A 20,959-nucleotide genomic window follows, 5' to 3' on the forward strand; every position below is an offset into this window, starting at 1 on the left:
GTCACTTGGCAGCTTAGCAAGTTTCTATGACTCTAGCACACTGCTTTTCAAACCTGCCCTCAGGCCTCCCTAAGAGGCTAGATTTTGAGGATATTCGAACTAGAGCACAGGTGAAATAATCAGCTTATTAGTAATTATGGTTATTTTAACTGCTCTAGCACAATGATTTCAACCATATTTTACACCTATGATCACTATATCACTATATGGCAGTAGCCTTGCAAGAATATATATAAGAACATTTTCAATTTTGGTAAGCTATGCCTTAAATATCATGCATTTAATGTTGATAACATCTAACTTAAGTAAACCATTCTGTATAGTGATCCTTAAGATACAATAACAGATTCCTGTGTTTGAATGCTTATGTAGGGCATCAGCTGCGTTGCTAACGTTCTACTTTGGATACGTTCCAACCAGATGCACACAATTGTACTTTGCTGTAGATTATATAAAATTGTATTTTAATGGCAAATCTATTAATTTAAAGCCAACAAAAGTTCTCAATCCTATTACTTTTTCAGGCTCCAATTTCAGTTCTATCTTTGTTCCAAGCAGTTACTTTTTTTCAGATGTATTTAGAGCTAAAATGCAATTCTTACAAATTCAGCTGGAAGATAATGATAGCTATAAATCAAATGCTAGTTCACAACAAACTACAACTACTTCATTATCTTTTTTATTTCTTAAACCAAATGAGAGGAATAAACAGCACCAACTTTTATTTCTGTGACACATTAAAAATGTGTTTACTTTTTAGTACACAGAAAGTCATAGCTCATGCTGCTTGCAATGTATTTCACATTATCAGAAATTATTGGATGAAAAGAATTGCTGACTTTGCTATAATGTTATTTTGCAGGTGCCACAAAGGAAGAGGTAGCATTAATGAATGGGCTGACTGTTAATTTGCATCTTCAAATGGTATGTTAGTTCTTCACAACAGTGAATCGTCTGTTTTCAATTGCTGCTTCACTTATCTTTTAAACATGATCAGAAAAAAATAATTCTTACCCAAAATAGTTTTTTGTTGTTGTAAATCATGGAAGCAAATAAGGAACAATAACTTACTTTAGAAATTCTTGGAAGCTTCCAAGTTTAATCTTCTTGAGGCTCCAGATTGGTGTTATATTGTGTGTTGAGTATTCAAATTGAAGTTAAAAGTTAGCCTGTTTCAACTGAAACCAACTGCAAACTATCATGGAAACCATAACTGCACTATAGCTAAAGGTTGCATATTACCTAATAAAGAGAAATACTTTTTTTTTTTTTTTTCCAAAATAATTTTTATTGAGGTATTGAGCAATAAGAGCAAAACATGAAATATGAAATACCTCCAGATACAAATCATACTAGGAAAAAGCATCTTTACAATTCTCATACAGAAAATAAGTTTGGTCTAAAACGTTAAGGTATCATGACTGTTAGATACATGTAAATAAGGACTTTAACCAAACACAATAGCAAATTTACCAATAAGAAATGAATTCTGGCAAAGATTATAAAAAGTGTCTGAAATGTGAATCATAATGTATGATATATATATGTTTGAGAATGAATAAAAGAGACTTGAGTGTGGAAGAAATGGGTATCTGGAACATATATGAAACCTCTTTTTCATAACCTTTGGCGTGGTGAAAATAAGGATGGCCCCCAAATCACTATGGACGTCATAAAGTAAACTATCTGTTCTGAGTGGATTGGAGTGAAATGGGGGTTAGTATGGTGGTGCTATTTGGGGGAAGGGAGAGTCAGCGGGCAAGAGCCGCTTTGTATTAAAGGACGGGGGGGGGGGCGCGGCCAGGAATTATTAATGATATTATTATGACGAAGTGTATTAACTAATAGGTTTCACTTGGGGGCAGTATAAAGCTAATGAAATGTACAAGTAGAGGGTTAGGACAGATTTAAGAGACATACTTTGAGTAACCTTAGAATATAGAGTATGAACAGAACCGTAATCTTTTATCAAATCCATCAGTTACATAACCTCGGAATAGTAGCACCAGGTACATTGATGGAGTGTGGTCTGCCAGTATCTCAATACCTCAACATCTGGGTCATACTGGCTGTAATGCTGTCTAAATAGTGATTGCCCCTAAGATAACAAAGCTATGTGAAGTGAGGGGACTGTATATCTTGCAAACCAGAAGATTAAATTGTACGAGTGATAAGGCAATATATATAAGACTCCAATACGAAACTGTAACAACAGATCCAGAATGTCAGGTTACCTAGGTGAACTCCCTTAGTATTGCAAATAGTATAGTATTGAAGGGTCTCTACTCATTCCTAGGGGGCAAGGGGAAAGATGATCACACTGTGAGAAAATAAAATGTATCAATAACCGTCTAGTGGATAAGCATAACACATTTAGATAGAAACTATTCCAGTCCCGGTGACATGTATTCCAATTAATAGTGCTTAAAATAAGATACAACTGTTCAGTGTATGTTCATAACAATAAAGGTGCTAGAGGGTGAAGTATGGAATATTAATGAGCAGATGAAAGTTAGTGTCTGCAAGGATGTGTTAGTGGGGGAGTAGACCTAAAAAACCAAACAGGGCAGCCCAAGTTAGACCTCAATATCTCTAAACCCCATTCTCAAAGCCATAAATAGGACTACCATTGCCAGTAGGTATAAATACCAAAATATGGGGTAGACGTAGACATCCACAGATATAAATGGAGATGATACTACCCTAATCTCACCTGTAATCTTATCTAATATGAGAGGGAATTTATCATTAAGTGTTAAGTAGTATGTAATATCAGATTTGAAGTGTTGCCAGTATAGTTACTGAATGGGGTCTACTAGGACATTAGACATCAAACAGGCTTATAAATAATTCTAAGCACAATCATCAGGTTAATGAGTATGTACTTCCAAAGAGAAAAATGATATTCCTGTGTTTTCAACCACATTTCTAGAACATTATAAAGCAACACATATATAGGGTTAGAACTTTCCTCTAATAAAAGGGAGAAAAAAAAAAAACAAGCAAAAAAAACCGAAAAGAACAACAAAAAAAAACTGTGAGCTGGATATTTGGAGAACTAGTTTGTCAACAGCAAAAAAGAACACCATGAACAATCCATAATGTCTATGCAAAGGTGTGAAAGGTGTTTCCCATATATTAATATTAAGCTGCAAAGCTATCATAAACATGAGATTCCATAAGGATAACATAAACGGGGAAACAAAAGTGGTTAGTTCTTTTTGTCCTGGGGATATGTAGCAGCTGACTTAGGATCTAAATTAGTTTGGTATAATAAACTCTAAGATCTGCGCCCCTTAGTTTAGGTAGGTAGGGGCCATAAAGAAAAAGGAGCGTTATAAGGGCATTTGATGTAGTCTCTGTCACTGCCATTCCCAGTTGCAGTTCGAAGTTTTAGCCGATACCATCTCTTATCATGTACCTGCCGGAGAGGAGATCAGGAAAGAACCCACTTGGAGGCCAGCCAGATGCAAAGTGTAGGAACCTCGATCCGTCCACTATAAGGTAGAGAGCGGTGCTTATGGTCTTGTGATCTATTCCTCCCATGAAGCCCTCCATGCTCACCTGGATAGTAGAGGACTGTTAGGGCTACGCGCACCCAGTTTAAGGCGGCAGAACCACAGTGAACAATGGCGGATGTGCTGCTGGATGAAGATAGTGTGACGAGCAGGTCAGCCTCGAGCCCCGCCCTGACCGGCCGCTTCGGAGCAAGGCCCGGGGCGATGTCCACGAAAGGATCCGTGCTAGGAAGTGTGCCACCATGAAAGTCCGTGCTAGCATGCAACTCTGCCACCTCAAATGGGCTGCCATATGGAGGAGGACATGGAGGGATCTCTTGTAGGCAGGTAACTGAGCTAGGTAAAGTTCTGTGAACGCACTCCGGGGTGTCTGCGGTGTCCTCCTGTTCAAGGGATGTACATTGGAGAAGTATACTGAAGTATGTATCCATACGGGTCTCCAGAGCTGCAAGTGCGTCTATGATCTCTATGTCCATCCTTTTTAGTTTCAGCTCTGAGAGCTTGTCTTATAAAGTGGCTGAGTGGTTATACACCTCGGAGGAGTAAAAGCTGGGTGGCTCGAGTATTCTTTAGAGAAGGGTCGAGAGCATGAGCGGAGGCCTCCGTCTGCGTTCCATATTGAGAAGATCAATTTCCGGAGGTTTCACTCGTTATGATCAGCTAATAATATAATAGTTGGAGCTTAAGTTTTTAAAGTTGGGTGGCAAGGTATCAGACAGATATTCGATTAATTAGTATAAAGAGGCCTGGAACTTCATCTTTTGCGACTTGTCTTGGCCGAATCCTGGCCACGCCCCCCCAGAAATACTTTTTAAAAATTAAAAATCACATATGTACACATACACAAAGACAAGCATACACAGACTGAAGCCTGAACACACATTAAAAAAATTATTATTGCTATAAAAACATGATCACATATATCTTATTTTTGAGCCTTGGAATTATGTTGCTTTTTACTTGCTCTTTAACAGAGATGTTTTGATTGAACGGTCACACATACAGGGAGTGCAGAATTATTAGGCAAGTTGTATTTTTGAGGATTAATTTTATTATTGAACAACAACCATGTTCTCAATGAACCCAAAAAACTCATTAATATCAAAGCTGAATAGTTTTGGAAGTAGTTTTTAGTTTGTTTTTAGTTATAGCTATTTTAGGGGGATATCTGTGTGTGCAGGTGACTATTACTGTGCATAATTATTAGGCAACTTAACAAAAAACAAATATATACCCATTTCAATTATTTATTTTTACCAGTGAAACCAATATAACATCTCAACATTCACAAATATACATTTCTGACATTCAAAAACAAAACAAAAACAAATCAGTGACCAATATAGCCACCTTTCTTTGGAAGGACACTCAAAAGCCTGCCATCCATGGATTCTGTCAGTGTTTTGATCTGTTCACCATCAACATTGCGTGCAGCAGCAACCACAGCCTCCCAGACACTGTTCAGAGAGGTGTACTGTTTTCCCTCCTTGTAAATCTCACATTTGATGATGGACCACAGGTTCTCAATGGGGTTCAGATCAGGTGAACAAGGAGGCCATGTCATTAGATTTTCTTCTTTTATACCCTTTCTTGCCAGCCACGCTGTGGAGTACTTGGACACGTGTGATGGAGCATTGTCCTGCATGAAAATCATGTTTTTCTTGAAGGATGCAGACTTCTTCCTGTACCACTGCTTGAAGAAGGTGTCTTCCAGAAACTGGCAGTAGGACTGGGAGTTGAGCTTGACTCCATCCTCAACCCGAAAAGGCCCCACAAGCTCATCTTTAATGATACCAGCCCAAACCAGTACTCCACCTCCACCTTGCTGGCGTCTGAGTCGGACTGGAGCTCTCTGCCCTTTACCAATCCAGCCACGGGCCCATCCATCTGGCCCATCAAGACTCACCTCATTTCATCAGTCCATAAAACCTTAGAAAAATCAGTCTTGAGATATTTCTTGGCCCAGTCTTGACGTTTCAGCTTGTGTGTCTTGTTCAGTGGTGGTCGTCTTTCAGCCTTTCTTACCTTGGCCATGTCTCTGAGTATTGCACACCTTGTGCTTTTGGGCACTCCAGTAATGTTGCAGCTCTGAAATATGGCCAAACTGGTGGCAAGTGGCATCTTAGCAGCTGCACGCTTGACTTTTCTCAGTTCATGGGCAGTTATTTTGCGCCTTGGTTTTTCCACACGCTTCTTGCGACCCTGTTGACTATTTTGAATCAAACGCTTGATTGTTCGATGATCACGCTTCAGAAGCTTTACAATTTTAAGAGTGCTGCATCCCTCTGCAAGATATCTCACTATTTTTGACTTTTCTGAGCCTGTCAAGTCCTTCTTTTGACCCATTTTGCCAAAGGAAAGGAAGTTGCCTAATAATTATGCACACCTGATATAGGGTGTTGATGTCATTAGACCCCACCCCTTCTCATTACAGAGATGCACATCACCTAATATGCTTAATTGGTAGTAGGCTTTCGAGCCTATACAGCTTGGAGTAAGACAACATGCATAAAGAGGATGATGTGGTCAAAATACTCATTTGCCTAATAATTCTGCACTCACTGTATACCACTTATTCTTCTAGTAGAGTGATAAGTAGCACATTATACACTGATCAGGCACAACATTTAAACCCCCTGCTTAATATTGTGTAGGTCTCCCTCATGATGCCAAGACAGAACTGATGTGTCGAGGCATGGACTCCACAAGACCTCTGAATGTGTCCTGTGGTATCTGACATCAAGACGTTAGCAAAAGGAACCTTTAAATCCTGAAAGTTGTGAGGTGGGGCCCCCATGGATTGGATTTGTTGTTCCAGCAAATCCCACAGAGGCACAATTGGATTGAGATCAGGGAATTTTGAGGCAAAGGCAACACCTTGAACTCTTTGTCATATGTTCCTTAAACCATTCCTGAACAATTTTTGCAGTGTGGCAGGGTGCATTATCCTTCTGAAAGAGGACACTGCCACCAGGGTACACCATTGCCTTGAGTGGCTGTACGCGGTGTGCAACAATCTCTAGGTAGGTGGTACATGTCAAAGTAACATCCACATAATTGCCAAAACTCAAGGCTTCCCAGCAGAACATTGCCAAGAGCATAATACTGCCACTGCCAGCCTGACTTCATCCGATAGTGCATCCTGCTGCCATCTCTTCCCCAGGTAAATGATGCACTTGCACCCAGCCATCCACCTGATAAAAAAGAAAATGTGATTCATCAGGCCAGGCAACCTTCTTCTATTGCTCCATGGACCAGTTCTGATGCTCACGTCCCCATAGAAGGTGCTTTTGGCAGTGAAAAGGGTTCATTATGGGCACGCTTATCGATGTGCAGTTATGCTGTCCCATACACAGAAAATGCACTGTGTGTTCTGACACCTTTCTATCATGGCCAGCATTTTTTTCCAGCAGTTTCTGCTACAGTAGCTCTTCTGTGTGATCAAACTAGACGAGCTAGCTTTTGCACCCCACATACATCAATAAACCTTGGGTGTCCATGACATTGAAGCTAGTTAATGGGTTGTCCTTTTGGTAGGTACTAACCACTGCATACCGGGAACACCATTACTATTTGGCCCTTGTCAAAGTCACTTTTCGCCTGCTCATATTTTGTCATTCTTCCAACACATGAAATATAAGAACTGACGGTTTACTTGCTACCTAATATATTGCACCCCTTGTCAGGGGCCATTGTGATAATATAATCAATGTTAAAGAATGTCAATTGTGGATTAAATGCTCTGGCCGATCAGCATAGTACAGTGAATAAAAAGTATAATTTTCAATCACTAATCCTAAAAGTAGTCCATAAGTAATGAATTACGCCACTGTGCTGCTGCACCCACTAAATTGGCATCTGTTTTGATCCACCATCAAAGATAAGCATCTCCTTCAACTGGATCTGTATAGTTCTATGCCCACACTGGCTTCCTCAATGCAAGACTCTATAAAATGACCGCAGATGACATTCTAGAGGTGTATTTATACATGGTTTAGATTTATTAAAGCTCTATTCATATCTATAGTCCACCTGCAGTGGGCAGGACACATTTACAAATGAATATCTATTTATTATGTGATGTCCCATACAACCGGAACTTCAGGAAAAGTGGGAAAATGAAAATCACAATCACAAGATCTAGAAATAGCATGTAGCAATCATATTCTGTAAAAGTTTGTTTCTAATTCACACTCACATTGTTGTGAATGTCAGTTTCCATACAGTCATCTTCATAAATTGGATTATACATATACATACATATAATGCATGGATCCATGCATCAAACAATAAATAATTACTAAAAAGGACAAATAATATACATGAAACAAGTCAAAATAAAAGACCAATAGATCTATTTCCTGATGGAAACAGAATGAGCTGGTTTGGAAAAACCTCCAGGTTAAGTCATATGAATAAAAGAGCAAATGTCTATCCATTGGTGAATAGAAATGTCAATAAGTCATTATGTGCTGTATCAATCTTGGTGTTAGAACATGTCCAAAGAAAAAAGTGTCAAGAAGTAGAATTGAAAAATGGATAAAGCAGACACAGAAAAAATATATAAAACATAATAAAAATAAAAATAGAAATGAAAATATAAAAAATGGAAAAATGGAGGACAATGATGAAAAACATGTGATAAATAAAAATACGAAAAAAGAAAAAGAAAAAATTCAAATCGGCAGTTTGAATCAAATAATTAAATCCTAAGAACTAAATGTACTCTACGTGTACCTGTGAGAAAAAAAAAAAAAAAAAAAATATATATATATATATATATATATATACAGTATATAAATATAAATATATATATATATATATATATATATATATATAGAGAGAGAGAGAGATAGAGAGAGAGAGAGAAGTAGTCAAGGGGAAGGCACTCACCATTTTATTCACTTTTTATTCACAGATAAATGTTTTCGGGGTTGCCCCCGTCCTTAGACCAAACAAACACATAAAAAACTCACCCTTTTATGAAGGAACCCATCACCAAGTGATTGCTAGCAGCTGTTCTCCCAGCACGTCCGACAAGCACAACTGACATATTAGGGGGGTCCAGCAGAGAACAAACTTAATCCATTAGCACACCCATCACCATGGCGACTTAACACTGACGTGTCCCACCAGCCTATACTAACAATCAAACTGAGCCACAGCATATTCTGACCATCCTTACTGACAGGCATATACAAAACAGCAAGAGGTGCATCGTGTTTTAAGGCACTTTAGATCCATTCACATTACGGAGCCAAACCACTGCTGCCTAGCAACCATATAACACTAACATGGGCCAGCCAATGACGTTTTAGTACACGCCCATACCTTCACTACGTATTCCTCGCATCCCTTAACTCAAAGTTAAACAACATTCACCCGATTCACAACTAAACAATCACAAAAGACCATGCAACATCCACTCTAAATGTTAAACATACATGCCACTACCAACACACTACCAGCCTTGTACAGCTAATAACCACACGCGCAACCACACACAATGATCACAAACACATAACACAGCCACAAAGCTTTACCGAAATCTCACAGAACTTAACTGAACAGGCTTACTAAGCCGCACTCCACTGGTACCCGAACAGTGACAGTCACATAAACTCGGCACCAGTGCACAAACCTACATCAAATTGTGCTTCTTCTTTTAAAAGCTACTAAATTAATATAACACATACAAACATACCTCCTGTCAAAACATCACACTCAACCACTGTATAAACTAAACATACATACTCCAGACTCACTTTCCCACACAGACATACAATAACCCATCTCACACAAAACCACCATCACACACAACATCAACTCAATACCAAAAATGTAAAAAGTTTTACAAAAACTGCTCACTCAAACAATATCAATCAACCAAACATGCTGTCATACCAGTTTGTCCTAACACACATGTATCAGTTCATAGTAAACTAAATATAAGATTGCTTATTTACAAGCTAAAACACTTACACACTAAACTTCTCAAAACCATACACCTTGCCACTCAGTCTCAAATGCATCCACCACTTACCCAAAAACTCCCAAACATGTCACTCACATACAGAAATCACAAACGCCCCTCCACTCGCAGCATACACTCAATGTTAGAACAGGACCACCATAGTATATCCCTAATATGGGCTAACAATCAGCTTACATATCCATATGACTTTTCTCATCATAATTCAAACCATAAGTTTCAAACCATGAGTTACTAACTACATTTGTCAACAATACGCACTCTCCAAACTATATTCAAACACTCAAAGAACACCTAACGTAAACCTCAACCATCCTCAACCATGCCACAAACACCCCCAAACATTCATTTAACCAAGTACCATCACACCCAATGCTCAGACAGACACCCACACACACTCCACAACTAATCCTACCAACAGTTACTCATGACCAAATATATCAACCACCAACACAATATCATTCACAAAAAACATTGGTAGTCCATGGTCATATTGAGGCCCCTCGGATGCATTGTGTCAAGGTTATAGATCCATTGCAGCTCCTTCTGTAATAGGCATGTTGACCTATCGCCACCTCTCTGAAAGGCTGTACATGGTCAATGATAATGTACCGCAAGTCCTGCACGCCATGTCCATTCCTCACAAAATTCTTCGCCACCGGTTGTTCTGAGTCGCCATTCTTAATTGCACTCTGGATGGCCAATCTATGACTGGCCATCCTGGTACGAAGGTCATCTTGGGTTTTACCCACTTAGAATCTGCCACATGGACAGTGTAGCAGATACACTACATGGGTAGTGGTACATGTCACTCTATGCCGAATCCAAAACTTCTTGTTGGTCCATGGATGTACAAAACTGGGACTCTGAACCAGACCTCTACACGTAGTACATCCACTACAGCGGAAACATCCCATTTTCTTCAGGCTCAGCCATGTTTGTGGGTTGTAGCTATCCCTATTATCCGGTCGTAAGAGTAGGTCTTTCAGAGAACTGCCTCGTCTGTAGCCGACCATTGGACTCTCCATACCACCAAATGGGATCATTTTGTCTGATTTTACAATATTCCAATTTTCTTTTAATGTTGCTGCAAACCCCACCCTTTCAGGTGCAAAGGTGGTGCTAAAGACCATACGTCTAACACCATCATCACGGCTAGTCTTCACCAGAGCTTGATCTTGTGTCATGTGTAATGCCTCATGAAGAGCCTTGTTGGTATATGCACCTCCATAGCCACGTTCCTTGAACCGACCTTGCATCTCCTCAAGTTGTATGCACTTCTGTTGTTCATCTGTGTTATTTCTCACAACTCTTTAAAATTGTGAGCGAGGGAGTGCCTTTTTTAAACTCGGTGGGTGGCAACTCGTTACTTCCAATAGGGAGTTCCTATCGGTCGGTTTCTTGAAAAGGGTAGTGCAAAACCCCAAATTATCCTTAGAGATCCTTAAATCCAAAAAAAACAACAGAGTCACAGCTAGATGTCATTTTGAATTGTACTCTGGAATTTATCCCGTTGAGGTCTTTAAACCATTGTTCCAGATCTTCTTGGGTACCACCCCAAATGATGAAAAGGTCATCAATATATCTTCGGAAAAATTTAATCCTCTCATCATGGAACAACTCGGTCTGTAAGGATTCAAAATCTGCCATGAATAAATTTGCAAAGGATGGGGCCACATTGGACCCCATCGCAGTGCCAGAGACCTGTAAGTAGTAATCCTTCTCGAACTTAAAGTAGTTATACTTCAGGCAGAAATCCAATAGCTGTAGGATCACTTCCACAGGCGGTCCAATGTAGGGACTCTTAAGCAAATGCTTCTTCACTGCCATCATGCCCAAATCATGCGGTATGATTGTATAAAGGCTGGTCACATCCACGGTGACCAGCACATCCGTTGGGGCGAACCTGTTCCAGTTCTTCAATAATTTGATTAATTCAATTGAATCTAGCAAAAAAGATGGAACATTCCGCACCAGCGGTTGAAGCAGGGAGTCAACATAAGTGGCCAGTGGCTGTAGAATCGAACCTCTGGCCGAGACTATGGGTCTGCCAGGGGGATGTAGAGGGTCCTTATGGACTTTGGGAATGGTATAGATAACCGGTATCACCGGAAACTCTGTCACCAAATAGTCATGTAATTGTTTATCCACCATCCCCTCCAACAATAGTTGATCAATAAACATATCTATCTTCTCTTTAAAGGCCTTGGTTGGATCCCTAGGCAATTGATGATATGTATTACCGTCCAGGAGTTGCGTGAGAATCTCAGCTTTATAGTCTGGATAATCCTGAATCACCAGGGCACCACCTTTATCTGCCTCCCTAAAACCAACCCATGGTTAGACTGTAAGTCCTTGAGGGCCAATCTTTCAAGAGTGGTGAGGTTATTTCGAACTATATTTCTTTTCCCATGTTGTTCAGACATCATCTCCTCAGTCATCATTCATGAGTAGGTCTTAATACTCGAGTTGTTGCTCTTGGGGTCAAATTTCTCATTCCTCCTAAATGACTGGCTCAATGAATCGGAGATGCCAAAATGCTCTTTGAGATGCAATGCCCTCTGAAATTTGTAAATGTCCACACTCAGGGAGAAGTCATCAGGTCTAACAGTTGGCACAAACTTAAATCCTTTTTGAAGGACAGAATGTTCAACTATGGTCAACGTATGGGAACTGAGATTTATTATATTTCTAGTGACACTATTATCATCAGTTACTTGTGCCACTGCCGTGGAGGCCTTCCCCTGTACCTGAAATTTGTGCCCCCTTCTTCTTGTGTGCGGCCTCTGCCTACCAAGTTTTTTTAGCATGTTTGCATTGCCTGTGAGTTTTGTGAAACCATTGTAGTTCCCTCTGCACCTCCTTCATTGTCCATACTGTTATCAGAACTTTCAATCGTATTCAAATTCCTTGGTTTGAATACTCTCACCCTTCTATGCCTTGAATAGATATTCCTCTCCTGTGGGCCTAATAACCATCTATAGATTATCTTCTGTTTATAATCAGTAACGACAACTTCCCATTTATTCTCTTTTAAAGCTGATCAACTCTTTTTTGTAGATGTCAAGTTGTTGCTTGAGTTTAGGAAGCCAAGAATTATCCACATCTTCCGTCAATTTAATAGTATGTGTTGTTTCAAAAGAACCCACTTCAGTCTCCAGACTCTTTAATTATTCACTCACTTCTTCTATAACCAGAAGGATCAGATCAAGTGAGCATTTATTAAGAATGTCACACCACTTGGTACAAAAAACTGGATTGTTCCTACCAATTGTGGGGACATTCTTAAAGGGACATGAAACCCAAATATTTTCTTTCATGATTTAGAAAGAGCATGCAATTATAAACAACTTTCTAATTTACTTCTATTATCTATTTTGCTTCATTCTCTTGATATTCTTTGCTGAAAAGCATATCTAGATATGCTTAGTTGCTGCTGATTGGTAGCTGCACATAGATGCCTCCTGTGATTGGTTCACTGTGTGCATTGCTATTTCTTTATTAAAGTATATCTAAAGAATAAAGGAAATTAGGTAATAGAAGTAAATTGGAATGTTGTTTAAAATTATATTCTCTACCTTAATCATGAAAGAAAATGTTTGGGTATAGTGTCCCTTTAACTCTGAAGCCTTTAGGGATAAATAAATGTCTGTGGTATTCAGACAGATAGCAGCCGTGAAGCTTCAAATCAATTAGCTTCTTTTTTAGTTTCAAAAGGTGGTTAAAGAGCTGTTCAGGGTTTTCCCTTTTAGTCTTTATGGTTAGAGAATCAAAATGTATACGGCTCGCGTCAGCCTCTGAGAATTGAAAAACATTAGCTCCTTCAATGTTACTAGTATCGTCATAACATTCTAATTCTTCATCACAAATTTCTGTTTCCTGGCTCATGTTTGAAATAATATATAATCACAATGTGCAATAATAAGCCAAGATGAGGGTCATCCTTGGAATAGCTTCATTCAAGGTGCTGTAGAACCAATAGAAAATACTTGTATACAATGCAGGGAGGGTTCCAGCACACTTTTTATCCTGTATCAACAGCCGGGGTGCACTTCAAAACAACAATATAGAGAAGTAGGCAAGGGGAAGGCACTCACCGTTTTAAAATGTAACTTTTTATTCACAGATAAACGTTTTCAGGGTTGCCCCCATCCTCAGACCAAACGAACACATAAAAAACTCACCCTTTTATGAAGGAACCCATCACCAAGTGATTGCTATCAGCTGTTCTCCCAGCACGTCCGACACGCACAACTGCGCATGCGCAGACATACTACGGGGCCCAGCAGAGAACAAACTTAATCCATTGGCAACTTAACACCGCCATGTCCCACCAGCCTATACTAACAATCAAACTGAGCCACAGCATATCCTGACCATCCTTACTGACAGGCATATACAAAACAGCAAGAGGTGCATCGTGTTTTAAGGCACTTTAGATCCATTCACATTACGGAGCCAAACCACTGCTGCCTAGCAACCATATAACACTAACATGGGCCAGCCAATGACGTTTTAGTACACGCCCACACCTTCACTACGTATTCCTCGCATCCCTTAACTCAAAGTTAAACAACATTCACCCGATTCACAACTAAACAATCACAAAAGACCATGCAACATCCACTCTAAATGTTAAACATACATGCCACTACCAACACACTACCAGCCTTGTACAGCTAATAACCACACGCGCAACCACACACAATGATCACAAATACATAACACAGCCACAAAGCTTTACCGAAATCTCACAGCACTTAACTGAACAGGCTTACTAAGCCGCACTCCACTGGTACCCAAACAGTGACAGTCACATGAACTCGGCACCAGTGCACAAACCTACATCAAAGAGACCTAGTGTTTACTCTTTTTACCCTAAGGAGCTCTGCTTTCAGTACCTATCTTTTTAAATTCTTGAATAAACGTCAATGTTTTAAACGGACTTGGAGAAGCCTGGATTCATTCATTTTTTGTTTTATATATATATATATATATATATATATATATATATATATATTTCTCCAACATTGGTGTGTCCGGTCCACGGAGTCATCCTTACTTGTGGGATATTCTCTTCCCCAACAGGAAATGGCAAAGAGTCCCAGCAAAGCTGGTCACATGATCCCTCCTAGGCTCCGCCCACCCCAGTCATTCTCTTTGCCGTTGCACAGGCAACATCTCCACGGAGATGGTTAAGAGTTTTTTGGTGTTTAAATGTAGTTTTTATTCTTCTATCAAGTGTTTGTTATTTTAAAATAGTGCTGGTATGTACTATTTACTCTGAAACAGAAAAGGATGAAGATTTCTGTTTGTAAGAGGAAGATGATTTTAGCAGACAGTAACTAAAATCGATTGCTGTTTCCACACAGGACTGTTGAGATGAAGTAACTTCAGTTGGGGGAAACAGTTAGCAGACTTTTCTGCTTAAGGTATGACTAGCCATATTTCTAACAAGACCATGTAATGCTGGAAGGCTGTCATTTCCCCTCATGGGGACCGGTAAGCCATTTTCTTAGTCACACATAAAAGAATAAAGGGCTTAAAAAAGGGCTTAAAAACTGGTAGACATTTTTATGGGATAAAACGATTGCTTTATTGGGGCATATTATGCAGATTCTAGCTAATAATTGGCATTATAATCTTGGGGAACGTTTAAAAAACGGCAGGCACTGTGTTGGACACCTTTTTTAGTCTGGGGGCCTTTCTAGTTATAGACTGAGCCTCATTTTCGCGCCATTACTGCGCAGTTGTTTTTGGAGAGCAAGACATGCAGATGCATGTGTGAGGATCTAAGAATCACTAAAAAAGCTTCTAGAAGGCGTCATTTGGTATCGTATTCCCCTCTGGGCTTGGTTGGGTCTCAGCAAAGCATATAGCTGGGACTGTATAGGGGTTAAATTTAAAAACGGCTCCGGTTCCTTTATTTTAAGGGTTAAAGTTTTGAAATTTGGTGTGCAATACTTTTAATGCCTTAAGACACTGTGGTGAAATTTTGGTAATTTTTGAACAATTCCTTCATACTTTTTCACATATTCAGTAATAAAGTGTTTTCAGTTTGAAATTTAAAGAGACAGTAACGGTTTTATTTTAAAACGTTTTTTGTGCTTTGTTGACAAGTTTAAGCCTGTTTAACATGTCTGTACCATCAGATAAGCTATGTTCTATATGTATGAAAGCCAATGTGTCTCCCCATTTAAATTTATGTGATAATTGTGCCATAGTGTCCAAACAAAGTAAGGACAGTAATGCCACAGATAATGATATTGCCCAAGATGATTCCTCAAATGAGGGGAGTAAACATGATACTACATCATCCCCTACTGTGTCTACACCAGTTTTGCCCACGCAGGAGGCCCCTAGTACATCTAGTGCGCCAATACTTATTACCATGCAACAATTAACGGCTGTAATGGATAACTCCATAGCAAATCTTTTATCCAAAATGACTACTTATCAGAGAAAGCGCGATTGCTCTGTTTTAAACACTGATGAGCAAGAGGGCGCTGATGATAACTGTTATGACATACCCTCACACCAATCTCAAGGGGCCATGGGGGAGGTTTTGTCTGATGGAGAAATCTCAGATTCAGGAAAAATTTCTCATCAAGCTGAACCTGATGTTGTGACATTTAAATTTAAATTAGAACATCTCCGCGCACTGCTTAAGGAGGTGTTATCTACTCTGGATGATTGTGACAATTTGGTCATTCCAGAGAAATTATGTAAGATGGACAAGTTCCTAGAGGTTCCGGTGCCCCCCGACGCTTTTCCTATACCCAAGCGGGTGGCGGACATAGTAAATAAAGAGTGGGAAAAGCCCGGCATACCTTTTGTTCCCCCCCCCCTATATTTAAGAAATTATTTCCTATAGTCGACCCCAGAAAGGACTTATGGCAGACAGTCCCCAAGGTCGAGGGGGCGGTTTCTACTCTAAACAAACGCACTACTATTCCTATCGAAGATAGTTGTGCTTTCAAAGATCCTATGGATAAAAAATTAGAGGGTTTGCTTAAAAAGATTTTTGTACAGCAAGGTTACCTTCTACAACCAATTTCATGCATTGTTCCTGTCACTACGGCAGCGTGTTTCTGGTTCGAGGAACTAGAAAAGTCGCTCAGTAAAGAATCTTCGTATGAGGAGGTTATGGACAGAGTTCAAGCACTTAAATTGGCTAACTCTTTTGTTTTAGATGCCGCTTTGCAATTAGCTAGATTAGCGGCGAAAAATTCAGGGTTTGCTATCGTGGCGCGCAGAGCGCTTTGGCTAAAGTCTTGGTCAGCGGATGTGTCTTCCAAGACAAAATTGCTTAACATTCCTTTCAAAGGTAAAACATTATTTGGACCAGATTTGAAAGAGATTATTTCAGACATCACTGGGGGAAAGGGCCACGCCCTCCCACAGGATAGGTCTTTTAAGGCTAAAAATAAGCCTAATTTTCGTCCCTTTCGCAGAAACGGACCAGCCTCTAATTCTGCATCCTCTAAGCAAGAGGGTAATACTTCACAACCCAAACCAGCCTGGAAACCAATGCAAGGCTGGAACAAGGGTAAGCAGGCCAAGAAGCCTACCACTGCTACCAAAACAGCATGAAGGGATAGCCCCCGATCCGGGACCGGATCTAGTGGGGGGCAGACTCTCTCTCTTTGCTCAGGCTTGGGCAAGAGATGTTCAGGATCCTTGGGCGCTAGATATAGTTTCTCAAGGTTATCTCCTGGAATTCAAGGAACTACCCCCAAGGGGAAGGTTCCACAGGTCTCACTTATCTTCAAACCAAATAAAGAGACAGGCATTCTTACATTGTGTAGAAGACCTGTTAAATATGGGAGTGATACATCCAGTTCCAATAAGAGAACAAGGAATGGGATTTTATTCCAATCTGTTCATAGTTCCCAAAAAAGAGGGAACATTCAGACCAATTTTGGATCTGAAGATCCTAAACAAATTTCTCAGGGTACCATCGTTCAAAATGGAAACTATTCGAACGATCCTACCCACCATCCAGGAAAGTCAATTTATGACTACCGTGGATTTAAAGGATGCGTACCTACATATTCCTATCCACAAGGAACATCATCAGTTCCTAAGGTTTGCTTTTCTGGACAAGCATTACCAGTTTGTGGCACTTCCATTCGGATTAGCCACTGCTCCAAGGATTTTCACAAAGGTACTAGGGTCCCTTCTAGCAGTTCTAAGACCAAGGGGCATTGCAGTAGTACCTTACTTGGACGACATCCTAATTCAAGCGTCGTCCCTGTCAAAAGCAAAGGCTCATACGGACATCGTCCTAGCCTTTCTCAGATCTCACGGATGGAAGGTGAACAAAGAAAAAAGTTCTCTGTCCCCGTCAACCAGAGTTCCCTTCTTGGGAACAATAATAGATTCCTTAGAAATGAGGATTTTTCTGACAGAGGTCAGAAAATCAAAACTTCTAAGCTCTTGTCAAGTACTTCATTCTGTTCCTCGTCCTTCCATAGCGCAGTGCATGGAAGTAATAGGATTGATGGTTGCAACAATGGACATAGTTCCTTTTGCACAAATTCATCTAAGACCATTACAACTGTGCATGCTCAGACAGTGGAATGGGGATTATACAGACTTGTCTCCGATGATTCAAGTAGATCAAAAGACCAGAGATTCACTCCGTTGGTGGCTGACCCTGGACAATCTGTCACAGGGAATGAGCTTCCGCAGACCAGAGTGGGTCATTGTCACGACCGACGCCAGTCTAGTGGGCTGGGGCGCGGTCTAGGAATCCCTGAAAGCTCAGGGTCTATGGTCTCGGGAAGAGTCTCTTCTCCCGATAAACATTCTGGAACTGAGAGCGATATTCAATGCTCTCAGAGCTTGGCCTCAACTAGCAAAGGCCAAATTCATAAGGTTTCAATCAGACAACATGACGACCGTTGCATATATCAATCATCAGGGGGGAACAAGGAGTTCCCTGGCGATGAAAGAAGTGACCAAGATAATTCAATGGGTGGAGGATCACTCCTGGGATGTGGATCGCAGACAAGTGGCAGGAGTGATCCTCCACCCATTGAATTATCTTGGTCACTTCTTTACAGTGGAAAATTGGGAAGTGGATTTTCTGAGTCGTCAGACATTCCATCCGGGGGAGTGGGAACTCCATCCGGAAATCTTTGCCCAAATAACTCAATTATGGGGCATTCCAGACATGGATCTGATGGCGTCTCGTCAGAACTTCAAGGTTTCTTGCTACGGGTCCAGATCCAGGGATCCCAAGGCGACTCTAGTAGATGCACTAGTAACACCTTGGACCTTCAACCTAGCTTATGTATTCCCACCATTTCCTCTCATTCCCAGGCTGGTAGCCAGGATCAATCAGGAGAGGGCCTCGGTGATCTTGATAGCTCCTGCGTGGCCACGCAGGACTTGGTATGCAGACCTGGTGAATATGTCATCGGCTCCACCATGGAAACTACCTTTGAGACAGGACCTTCTTGTTCAGGGTCCATTCGAACATCCGAATCTGGTTTCCCTCCAACTGACGGCTTGGAGATTGAACGCTTGATTTTATCAAAGCGTGGGTTTTCAGATTCTGTAATAGATACTCTGATTCAGGCTAGAAAGCCTGTAACTAGAAAAATTTACCATAAAATATGGAAAAAATATATCTGTTGGTGTGAATCCAAAGGATTCCCATGGAACAAGATACAAAAATTCCTAAGATTCTATCCTTTCTACAAGAAGGTTTGGAGAAAGGATTATCTGCAAGTTCTCTAAAGGGACAGATCTCTGCTTTATCTGTTTTACTTCACAAAAGACTGGCAGCCGTGCCAGATGTTCAAGCATTTGTTCAGGCTCTGGTTAGGATCAAGCCTGTTTACAGACCCTTGACTCCTCCCTGGAGTCTAAATCTAGTTCTTTCAGTTCTTCAAGGGGTTCCGTTTGAACCTTTACATTCCATAGATATTAAGTTACTATCTTGGAAAGTTTTGTTTTTAGTTGCAATTTCTTCTGCTAGAAGAGTTTCAGAGTTATCTGCTCTGCAGTGTTCTCCGCCCTATCTGGTGTTCCATGCAGATAAGGTGGTTTTGCGTACTAAGCCTGGTTTTCTTCCGAAAGTTGTTTCTAACAAAAATATTAACCAGGAGATAGTTGTACCTTCTTTGTGTCCGAATCCAGTTTCAAAGAAGGAACGTTTGTTACACAATTTGGACGTAGTCCGTGCTCTAAAATTCTATTTAGAGGCTACTAAAGATTTCAGACAAACATCTTCCTTGTTTGTTGTTTATTCTGGTAAAAGGAGAGGTCAAAAAGCGACTTCTACCTCTCTTTCCTTTTGGCTTAAAAGCATTATCCGATTGGCTTATGAGACTGCCGGACGGCAGCCTCCCGAAAGAATCACAGCTCACTCCACTAGGGCTGTGGCTTCCACATGGGCCTTCAAGAACGAGGCTTCTGTTGACCAGATATGTAAGGCAGCGACTTGGTCTTCACTGCACACTTTTGCCAAATTTTACAAATTTGATACTTTTGCTTCTTCGGAGGCTATTTTTGGGAGAAAGGTTTTGCAAGCTGTGGTTCCTTCCGTTTAGGTGACCTGATTTGCTCCCTCCCCTCATCTGTGTCCTAAAGCTTTGGTATTGGTTCCCACAAGTAAGGATGACTCCGTGGACCGGACACACCAATGTTGGAGAAAACAGAATTTATGCTTACCTGATAAATTACTTTCTCCAACGGTGTGTCCGGTCCACGGCCCGCCCTGGTTTTTTAATCAGGTCTGATGAATTATTTTCTCTAACTACAGTCACCACAGTATCATATGGTTTCTCCTATATATATTTCCTCCTGTCCGTCGGTCGAATGACTGGGGTGGGCGGAGCCTAGGAGGGATCATGTGACCAGCTTTGCTGGGACTCTTTGCCATTTCCTGTTGGGGAAGAGAATATCCCACAAGTAAGGATGACTCCGTGGACCGGACACACCGTTGGAGAAAGTAATTTATCAGGTAAGCATAAATTCTGTTATATATATATATATATATATATATATATATATATATATATATATATATAAATACAGTATATAGAAATATATATTTAAAAAAAAAGTTTCTGCTATGTGAAGAACATTAGAATTTATTAGAATATTCATTACTACCTTTAGTGCAGTTGGTTAATATGGTGTAGGGTTAGCGAGCGAGCAATAAGTGTTAGGATTCTGTTTTTAACATCGACCTATTGAAGTCTATGGAAAATGTTAAAGGGATAGAAAAGTCAAAATTAAACTTGATTCAGATAGAGCATCTAATTTTAAGACATATTTAAATTAATTTCTATTTTCAAATGTGATTCGTTCTCTTGGTATAAATTGTTGAAAAATAATACACACATATCCTACACTAGTGGGAGCTAGCTGCTGATTGGTGCCTTCAAACATTTGTCTATTGTGATTGGCTAACTAGATGTGTTCATCTAGATGC

The 20,959-nt window shown here is 40.2% G+C and overlaps 1 protein-coding gene across 2 annotated transcripts in view; it reads left to right on the forward strand.

Annotated features, from left to right (window-relative positions):
* KYNU (kynureninase) overlaps positions 1-20,959 on the forward strand; it is a 318,611-nt gene that overhangs the window by 105,013 nt on the left and 192,639 nt on the right. For both annotated transcript variants that reach the window (XM_053698265.1, XM_053698266.1), the window contains exon 5: positions 863-924. In XM_053698265.1, coding sequence (XP_053554240.1) covers positions 863-924 — 62 coding nt within the window. The remainder of the gene's footprint in view (positions 1-862; positions 925-20,959) is intronic.

Source organism: Bombina bombina, chromosome 1, assembly GCF_027579735.1.
Source record: "Bombina bombina isolate aBomBom1 chromosome 1, aBomBom1.pri, whole genome shotgun sequence".
NCBI lineage: Eukaryota > Metazoa > Chordata > Amphibia > Anura > Bombinatoridae > Bombina > Bombina bombina.